Below are 10,791 nucleotides of genomic sequence, written 5' to 3' on the forward strand. Positions count from 1 at the left end.
CAGAGCCACCGTGCCTCACGCTCTGAAGGCTACAGCGGTGCACCTGCCTGAGTGATGGCTTGTTTTTTTAGTAACGGGAGAAAAGATGAGCTTGACGAGGATGAGCGCCAGACTCAACAATGTGCAGCCTGGAGCTAGTAATCAAAGGCTAGTTATGCTCGATTAAATGACGGTGTCTGCTGCAACCACACACACATACACGCACACACACCACTTAATTCCTTTGGTAAATTCCTAAGCAATCCTAGACAAGCTACCCCATCTGTCAGGGGAGGAAAGGGCTCAGGATGAATGTGTGTGCACATCTGATACGGTGCAGGAGGAGGTGAGCTCCAAAGACGTTCACACACTTCTTGGCCACTCCCCAAATGTCTGGCTAATCAAGTAAAAGAGTGATTAGCCTAGTTTAGCCGGTTGGCTAATAGGCTAACTACAACATCCTGCTGCTGCAGACTCGAAACAAGACTCTAAATGTCGGTAAGACAATGGTTGAAAGGTGGATGGAAAATGTGTTTGTGCATGTGCCGTGTCCGGAGAGACAACACACGGGCTTCCAGTCACTCGGGCTCACACACTGATACACAAACACACCTCTTCTTACATGCTCTTAAATCTAGCAGACTTCTAATCTGACACTCGTCCAGATAGGTCGTCCCTAATTCAAGGAACAGGGATGAAGGAAGCAGGAAGCCAAGATAATGGATTGGTGGTGTGTGTGTGTGTGTGTGTGTGTGTGTGTGTGTGTGTGTGTGTGTGTGTGTGTGTGTGTGTTGTTGACCTGCAAAAAGAAGAAACTGAAAGTTCAAGAAAATATGCTCGTTCAATTTGTTTTCCTTGTTTCTCACGAGATGAGGAGAATATCAATCTTGGCCGTTAAGTGCGGCGCTGGAACCGGGACGTGGTTAGCCTAGCTTAGCATTAAAACTAGAAGCAGGGTAAACCAGCTAGCCTGGCTGTGTCTTTAGTGGAAAACACCTCTAAAGCTCACTAATTAACATGTTGTATCTGTACACAATGACAAACGGTTTCTTTTTTTATATTGACATGTCATCACCTGTCACATGTGTACAGACTACTTTAAAAAAACACACACAGTAATTACGGCGCAACAACTCCTGAGAGAAATATCTGGTTCTGAAAACAGTTCCATTGTTATAATTATAATAAATCTCCATTATAGATGCTTTAAAGACACAATTAAATAGCATCTCTACTTCCTGTTCAAACAGGTTGTCTTGTGGGTCACAACACAGTCAGAGGAGATTACCTACGGAGTGTAAACACCTTCATCTAAGTCCAATATTATAACTCGGAACTTCAAATCTTGTAAACATGTAATTTAAATCACGACAAAACTTAAATAAAATCGGAAAAACAGAACAACAAAGAACGGCCGAACAACAGGTCTGGTGTGGTCATTAGTATATAAAGAATAGATATGAATCTCACTGATCTCCAGTCAGTTAAAGAAACAAATCACACAAACTAAAGTGTAGAAATATCAAAAAGGACTAATCTTCCTAGGGCTGCACGATTATCACCATCATTTTGATCAACATTGAGATCTTCGAGAGAAGTTCGAATCAAGATTATTCATTCATGTTAGGGACGAAATATTTGTACTGCACTTTCCCAAGTAAATAAACAGAGCAGAAGTATATTACTCTTCTACTCTGCCCAAGAATTCAGGAGAGCTTTTCATAGGCTGCCCCGGCCGTGTGCACGCTCAGTAGCATGAAAGCTCCCCAAAAGTGAAGCCGAAACATCTCAATCTCCTCCTGTTGGCTGGCTGTTAGTTCAGGAAGCGCTTGATTTGATATGCAGCGAGCTTTCTGTGAGCCGAGCACACATTCTAAATACCTTAAAGCAGCTACACTACTTTTCCATCTGTGTAATCTATAGACTTGTGGATTGCACTTAAACCTGGCAATGGTCCTTTTCACACAGTTGAAGCGCCAGCATCAAAGTTTGCGCGTGTCATTTTAAGAGTTGATTTCTTCATCGACTCGCATTCGTGTCGTGTGGAGCCAGGCGGCAACCTGTGGGTGTGTAAAGTTAAGTTGATGCAGAAGAACTTTAAACTTCCATTCTCTCTACTGACCACCAGGGGGCGACTCCTCTGGTTGTATAGAAGTCTATGAGAAAATGACTCTACTTCTCTCTTGATTTATTACCTCAGTAAACATTGTAAACATGAGTTTATGTCTCAATCTCTAGTTTCAAGTCTTCTTCAATACAGCATGATGTTCATTTAGTACATTATGGTGCATTTAGAGTCACACAGACCATAAAGCAGGGGATGCTTTAGGGCGGGGCTACCTTGTGATTGACAGGTCTCTACCACGGTGTTGTTCCGTGTGCGAGTTGTCTGTGCTTTCGTCTTAGAACTTTAACCCTTTCACAGAGTGTTTTCAGTTCATGAAAGTTAGTTGTAACCATGTTGGTCCTCTACAAATGTCCTATCCAGCGCTCGGTTGTACTTAACTCCACCCTCTCGTGTCACTTCTAGCAGAAAAAGAACTGCTCCTCTGGTTGGTTATATTGAATAGCTTTAAAAGAAAGTAAATAAATTGTATTGCAGCTTGTGTGCTTTGAAGATGTTGTTGTCTATGCCTTTTAGTGCATGAAAACAGGTCTACAATTTTTCATTTCACCGTGTCTTTGAGGAGACAGACTATCACAAAAATATGTCTTAAAGTATGATGATTTGATGACGAATGACCAGAAGAGCCTGAAATGAGACTTAAGAGTACAGGGACAGTTCAGAGAGATGCTGACAGTGAACAGACCTACGTTTGCTGAAGAATATTAGAAAGTTTAACATATTGTAGAAAGGCCATTAATGATTAATCAAGAATAATGCATTACCAATGCCGATTGTGAATTTCTGCTTTTGAAGTATGAACAGAATTCTTGAGCAAGTTCCCAATGGGAACCCTCTATTCAAAGCAATGAGTTTCACTGTAGTTGAAGATAATCTGAAGATTTCAGATCGCTCTTCTTGAGAGGAGGAACCAGCTGTCTTCATAACAAAAAGTTATGAAAATGAATCTCCGAAAAGTTCCTGTGCACATGGCAAACATTACTCTATCCCAACCATTACCCTGATACTCGATTGGCAGAAGAAGAAAAAATGATTTGTGGAAGTAGGTTTTAAGCACTTCATGTCAAACATTCTCTGGGTCCAGCTTCTCAAATGTGAGGAACTTCTAATTTTCTCCATTTTATACTATTGTAGATTGAATATCATGCAAAACTAACAACATGAACCTCAGCCCCTAATGGTGGATGTATAAAGGTTCAATGCTATTCACGCACTCTTGGAAGGCAATACTTTGAGTTTAAGGTCAGTACAGGCCAGTGCCCCCTTCCCCCGTTTCCTACCCTCCTACTTCTGGCACACTTGCTCGGACCACACCCCACTTTGAGCTCGGCCTTCATTTTAATCTCAACTACACACCTATAAAGATTTGTGTTTGCGTCTTGCTGATTGCGACGCTATCACACTGACAATATCGGTACTCAAAACCGCTTCTGTAAGGGGCGCCCCGGTAGATCACCTGGTAGCGCTGGCCCCCCATGTAGGCCCAGTCCTTAGCAGGGGCCCGGATTCATTCATATTTTCGTAGGTATAGCCATGAGTGGTGTATGAGAACAGCCCATCCCTGCAATCCATTGTGCCTCGGGTGGTTGGTCACGGTGGGTGTTTCATTATGACAAATTATTCTCTTGCATTCACGAAGGACTCAGCCAATAACATCGTTACAGTGATGCAATTATGATGTGCTAATCACAACTGCTTTACGAATCGGCCTAAAGGCATTCAGCATGGCGTAACGCTGTTACCTGTGTGTTTGGTCTTGTGAAGGTCAGAGTCATCAATGTATTATGTACGGATCAAACAGCTGACACAATAGAGGTTCAAATATGATCTTTCTCCTTTTGTCGTGGCTGTTTGTCCATCTGTCTGTTGAGAATGACCCACAGGCCTTGTGTTTAGCATGACAGAGGAGAGGGCTGGGCCGTTCTTCAAGATGAAAGCAAGCATGTGTTGCAACAAAAGACATTGTAATCATGAAGGCCTTTGAAGAACCTCTAGTCTCTCATGGTTCCCGTTCAGGGAGGGGCGAGAGACACCCACTTCAGTCCACTCCTAGTCCAGAGTTTGAGAGAGCAGTACAGATGACTTTACATGTCTAAATGTGACCCAACGGGAGGAGCCGGACAGAGACCGCGGCCTTCTGGGTAACCGCTTTGTCCATCTACAATGAGCCCACGTGGTTTGTCAGCTTGCAACAGCTCAGCAAAAAAAAGAGGGAGGCTGTGGTAAGTCCACTTAAATTGTCTGAGCACCCAACGTGATGTCAGCAGATGGCTGATCGGAGAAGAAACCTCCGATCTCAGCTCCCTGTCCATCAGCCAGCCTCAGCTAATCCCCTCAGGACACTGCCCAAGCTTTACCTGCCTAAGCTTTATTAGGTGGGGGAGGGGGGGGGGGGAGACAGTAGTCTTGATTTTGTCTGAGGGGGGTTCCATGTTGTCAGACTTGTCAGAACAGCCCTGATTTTAACAACTTAGCTGTTTTTTTTTACGAATTATTTGCAGGAACTAAGGAGCCCGAGGAACTAAGCTCAGGAGTTAAAAGGCCCTTTTGAACATGTGTTTGCATAACCACTTCATTTGTAGAATTGTAAAGATATGGAAATGTAACGATAATGGATGAATAAGCAATGGCTTTGTATGACAAATTCAGAGAGCACAAGGTAAGAACTTCTGTCCAACCGTCAAAAACAACAGTCAAAAGGCTCTCCGATCAATAGATTACAGAACATGCTGCAATAAATGCAATTATCTTATCAGAGTATTCAATTATTCCCCAAATAAGTAGAAATTAAAAGAAAGGCAGAGCTACCTCACCTCTCCCACACCACACTGTGAGAAATATTCTAAGCCATCTGAGATTCTGGACAAATAAACAAAAGGAAGGAACAGGAAGCAGCTCGCAGCACAAACCAGACATGTCGGATGTTGCTCCATTTCCTCTGCTCTGAATGAATACTGTACATCGATTCGCCCCAATGGTGTTGCTATATGCGAGGTCCTGTTGTGTGTGGTATTATGTCACTTTCACACTCCAACACTCCTTGACCCCCAAGTCCCCCCCCCCCCTCCAGCTACAGAGTTCAATCCATGTTCAGGTGCCTCCCTCCTCCATCTGCACCCAGCCCCGGCCCCAGGCGTAGTCTGGAGGTTTGGGAATGTCCAGCATGTCAGACTGACACCACCATAACAGCTTAGAGAGCACCTGACCTCTCCAGAGGCTTTCACTTGTGTGGAAGTTGTGTTTGTTTCCAGAATGTCACTCAAGCTCTCAAGGAGGTCACAGACCACATGCACACGCATTGTGTCACTTTTGTGTTCCGAACATATAACTCCCAAACAGAGTACACACCACTTGAGACTGTACTGCTCGCTCTACCTTACTGTCGACATGATTTAGAACAAACAACATGCTGAACGTTTTGCTGTTCTTAGAGTGATTGTGGTCATGAACTGTTAAGTTTGTCCTGTGGGTGGCACATCAGGAGGGGAACTGGGATTAATACAATTAAAAGGCTATATCCAACGGGAGCATGAAAGTCTTCAGTTAACTTTCAATTCGATTCGCAAATATCTTGCTTTCAAAGTGCGATAGGAATGCTCGATGGGTTCGTCCTCAGTGGAGAATGAACGTGTGAAGTATAATTCATCATTTTGAAATGTTGTTCGTGGCAGTTGGTCAGATAGACAGTTGGGTGAGAGTCATGGGAGCCCCAAAAGCACCACAATTTTTTATCTCCAAAGTAAATCAATCGTCAAGATAACACTGTTGCTTTTGGGACAAAGTGTGAAACAAAAACACGGTCAAACTCGTATGTTTATATCCACACTGAATCATCTCATCAGCTGCTGGTTGGATGACAGGCATGCATGTGAACCCCCCCCCCCCCCTCCAGTTAGCCCCACCAGCAGGAAAACTTTCACTTCACGCCACACTGTTTTTGGTGTAAAAAATAATGACTATTCACATCAGCCTCAGAATGACTATTTTTGCATTAGTAAGTGTAACAATAATTTGTATTCAATTATACTTGGAGTTAATGAGAACCATTCAAGGGTCAGAGGTCAAATAAATAAAGCCTATTTTTGGAATGGCTTTCAAAGCAGGTCACCACTAACCAATCAATCAGCCCGTATTGACAAGGCCCATCCGTACATGTGAGACAGCGGAGGGCGTGTGCAGAGCCCTCCCCGCCAGCCGCAGCATCTGCCGCTCTGCCGTCGGACACCGCGGGCCGAGGCTGAAGTGACAAACGACTGCGCCGCTGACAGAGTTCGGCGAGCGGTCCTCGAGGATCAGCGGCGTCGAAAGCAGTGTGGGAGTCGGTATGACGGAGGGAGATTAAGAGATACGCGGGCACACGACATCTTCTGTCCGTCTGCGCAACAATTCAACACTTTCTGGCACAGATTTGCGCCAAAATCATTGTCTGATGCCGTCGGTGTGCAGGTGCTATACAAAGGTGGAGCCGTGAAGGCATTAGGTACACGACTCGGCTGTTTTCCCTCACGCCATGTGGTCAGCTGCTGTGTTTGCCTGGTGAAGGTCCAACTTTTAACGAGCTCAAGAAGGTCAACGGAGCACGAGAACACATTGCCTCACTTCACACAGGGACACATGTTTGTCTATGGAGGACAAAAATTACTGAATCATCAATAATAAATATGGCAGTAAATGAATAGAATAATTAATATACAAATGCGTGCTGAAATGAATACAGAATTAATGGCATAAATAAATGTTGGTAATTAATCTGCTTCTTTGCTTGTGAAAATGAAGCCTTTTCGAGGTATATTATTATTATTATTATTTTTCGCTTGCTTTTGTTCTTTCATTTGATTAAAGTATCTATTTCTGCATATATTTAAGCATTTATCTGTTCATTTACTTACTTAATTTTATTTACACAGCTGGGTATTTGTATCACCACCGAGCTGCTCTTCCAAAACAGATGGCCGTGCCTTGCTCAAGGGCACCCCGATGGTAGCTTAAAAACATTACTCATTCACTTTACCCCGACGCATTTTCCCAGCCAGTTTGACAGGCGTTGGTTTTTTTTAAACAAACAGAAGCACACAGCCGTACAAAAGCAGATAATATTACTTTTAGATATTCTCTGCCAAGCGGCACTCGCCGTCTGGGTCGCGTTCAAAGTGTGTAACAGGCTTTCTCCTGACAGCCACAGCTTTGTTCCCGGAGCTTGTCACTGAGCAGCCAGCCACGCTGATGAAAGCCCAGAAAAAAACAAAACAGATAACGCCACAAAGAGAGACTTCAACTTCACAGCCCGCGTGGCCTCAACTCTCCCCCAGGCCTGGATCAATGTTTATCAGTTGTTTAGTGGTGTTTATGTGGTCGACAGCTGAACCCGATCTTGTGGTGGTTGCAAAGAAACTTGCCCTCGGTTGAGAAGTGACGTCCCCCTCTGCTATCTAAGTTCCATTTCACCGTGGAAACAAGTACACTCCCAGATAAATCACTTAGCAGTCACACACACAACCATGTACCCCCCTCGCCTCTGGTAGCTCCATACTCACTGGTTTTGTTGCACTTGACTTTGGAGAGCAGCTTGTGCGCCAGCAGAAGATCTCCAGTCTTCACCGCCACCAGCAGATCCTGTTCTTTCCCCATGATTACAGGCCGAACCACAGGCACGCTGTTTTCTTTTTTCTCTTTTCAATGCTCCTTCAGGCGAACGGTTTCAGCAAACATCTGTCAGCGAGTTAGCAGGTAGCTGCTGAATCCCGGCCATGAGGTGACTTTAGCGGCATCTAGAGTGAAGGAGCCTCGGGTGAACTGGTCCAGGAGATCCGTTTCCTCTCATCGTTGGGGCTCGGGTCCATCGTCTCCTCTGGGTGCCGGCTGTTTGGCGGTGGTCTTGGATCTGGAGTCACAGCAGGACGAGTGGAGATTTAGTTGCCTGCAAGACCGAGTGTACGCTCATAATCCGTCTCTGTCGACCTGGAGGCAGCAGCCGTCCAACCAGCCATTACACTGCAACGCTGGAAGACACAGAGAGAAATCACTTTGAGGCTACGATAATGTCAGAGATGCATTCCATGAAAAGAGGGGCCTCCTGGTCCCCGTTTACACCTGGCTTTAACATGTGTCTTAAGTGATCGGATCTCATTTCCCTGCTTTAGACGCAAATAAACATCATTTCTGTTTGCAAAGACCAAAACTTTTCAGGTGTCGTAGACATTCTAAAACATGAAGACATTGAAAAAAAAAAGGTTTTGTTTGAGAAACTGGAACCAGCTATTTTATTTCAATGAAAAACAATCCATTTTCTGTCGATCGGCTAATCGTCGCAGCGCTGCTTGTGCCAGTTGCCCCATTCAATGCCTTAATAACAATCAACAAGACAGTTTTTGATGGATGACTAAATCAGGATTAGGCACAAAAGAAAAAGGATACATGTGACTTTAACCTGACCCAACTTTTATCTGTTTTCTCAGATCCAGGAAGCCCGGTCCCTCTGGAGGCTGCAGCTTATCTGGTACTCTTCCCGTGAATGACTGAGGTCCCCGTCCATCAATAACATTCCTTTAAGGGCCTTTAAGGAAGCATTACTTCAGACAAAACCGCGTCTGGTGTTCTGCCAGCTTACGTTTTGTGGAAAAACTTTCTGTCATTTATTCCCCAAGAAGGAAGTTGAGGCCAAGCTGACCGCTGCTTCAAAACAAAACCAATCAGCCTGAAGTTGAAACCACTTAAGATAGCAAGTGAAGAAACAAAATAAACAGGAAAACTGTAGTTAAGTGTAAAAACAGTCCCTCTGTTCCTACTATGAGACCACATCAAACACACAGCCTCCAACTACAACATTAGAGTCTATTATGTGTGCAAGACCACAATTAGGACTAGGAATTTGTTCGGAAGCATTTTTTAATCTCCTTGGCATCCCAACAGTAAACAATATGTTTCAGCAGCCGGCTTTACAAGTCAAAAACACAATGGACGATCTCGCCTCGCTGCCTATTTAGGGCTGTTAGACGAATAGCTCCGTTATTCCTCCTCCTCTGCCAGGTGATCGTGCAGCAGTGGCGCCCAACAGCAGATGGCAAAGCATGTCTTTGCACTGACACACGATCTAAAACTAGCCAGGCACCTCGCCAGGCAGTAAAGGGCCGCAGAGCCCTCCGCTACCAGGAGCCACAATGTAAACAAGGAGTCCACAAATGGGCTTGTTAGCCTAAATGTCATCGCACACAGCAGTGGTTAGATGTTTGTCCCAGTGGGTGACACGGTCATGGAATCCTGAGGGATGGGTGTCACATATGTAAGAAAGCCCATGACAGTCTCATGTTCTGTCTGAAAACATAATCAATAAAGTGAAAATGATTGCTTGATTTATTGTTCTGGACATTTGTATTCTTAAAGATAGTATTTTAGGTATCCATCATTGGTTAAAAACACTCAATAGTATGTTTTGGAGCACAACTATCCTTGTAACAAGTTAAAACCAAATCCCATTCTTAACTCTGACAGTTTAATCCCACCCTGCTTTCCAGTAAACGTAAACATCAATCATGACATAGACCTGTAAGAAATCATTACTGTTGTTTGTAAATCCGCATGCATCAAATCCACCAATGTGTGGGAAGATCTCAGTAACACCTCGTGCTTTCTAACTGGTTCATCTTCATCATGAAAAGCACCACAGAAAGCACCGAGTGTTGGTAACGAGGACTGTTGCTAAAAGTTGCAATTAAAAAAAAAAAAAGGTTCTGTTTGGGGTGTTTTGTATATGCCGAAATTACTAGAAAACGTGAATGCGTCGTTAAAAGTTATCAAAGATGAATGCTACATTTATACTGTTAGCTTACAAGTCAAGTAACAACAATGTCTCGTGTTTGACAGCTCCGGGGTAGTTTCCCCTGAACTCTTCGGAATAACGACGTAACTCAGCCGGTACCTCCCTTCTCTTCTGTTTGCACACATTCATGAAGCTCCGTCCTCTGCTGCTCGTAAATCCACATTGTAACGTTTAGCCTTTCCTCGTTTGCTAACTTGTCACTCTCAACTATCAAGGTGTTCCGACTCCCGGCTGCCACGCAAAGTCCCAAAACACAAGTATTTCCATCTGTCACGCGGGTTATCTGTATAAATTGAGGTCGGCTCAGTCAGCTTTTTACCCCCAATGAACAGGTTTGTAAAGAGAGGAGCGTTCTCACCTGTTGTTGACAGCGTACCGCAGGTGGGAGGCAGACATTCACTGTGGACTTACTGAGGAAAGAGCGCTGGACAGCACGAGACGGAGGCGCGAGCGTCAAGTGAATATCATCGTGTACACGACTTCCGACAGTAACTTTCAAAGTAAAGCTTTTATTAATTGTGGTTGTCCAATTTAATTATCTGTCTTTGTACTTGTTTGGAATTCCCCACCGGGTGTTCACAAGTTTTGTATATTTTTCTATACATTTCTGAAACGCCCTTTAGCTACAAGCTCTGCCCGCCACTTATTTATGGTTTTATTTTGAAGGCAAAATTGCACAACTTCTGCTATTTTAACATATCTTAACTCCAACTAACTTGACACAGTTTGGGAGTGTTAAATATATGACTGCATACAGTTTGGTTGAGACCAGAGGTTTTCATTATCACAGACACTCCGATATTCACACAGGGTTGTTTAGCAGGGACTCAAATGCATATTTGTTGTTAAACTGAAGTTACCTGTCTGGTGG

General features: G+C 44.0%; 1 protein-coding gene across 2 annotated transcripts in view; it reads right to left on the reverse strand.

Moving 5' to 3' along the window:
* The window catches only part of LOC306794809 (CASK interacting protein 2), a 44,959-nt gene extending 34,629 nt beyond the window's left edge, over positions 1–10,330 (reverse strand). For both annotated transcript variants that reach the window (XM_079293021.1, XM_079293020.1), the window contains exons 1-2: positions 10,279–10,330; positions 7,639–8,103 (exon numbers count right to left, since the gene is read on the reverse strand). In XM_079293021.1, coding sequence (XP_079149147.1) covers positions 7,639–7,732 — 94 coding nt within the window. In that variant the 5' untranslated portion in view covers positions 7,733–8,103; positions 10,279–10,330. The remainder of the gene's footprint in view (positions 1–7,638; positions 8,104–10,278) is intronic.
* Positions 10,331–10,791: the final 461 nt, after the last annotated feature.

The sequence above is a fragment of the Melanostigma gelatinosum genome (assembly GCF_949748355.1).
Source record: "Melanostigma gelatinosum genome assembly, chromosome: 21".
In the NCBI taxonomy this organism is placed as follows: Eukaryota; Metazoa; Chordata; class Actinopteri; order Perciformes; family Zoarcidae; genus Melanostigma; species Melanostigma gelatinosum.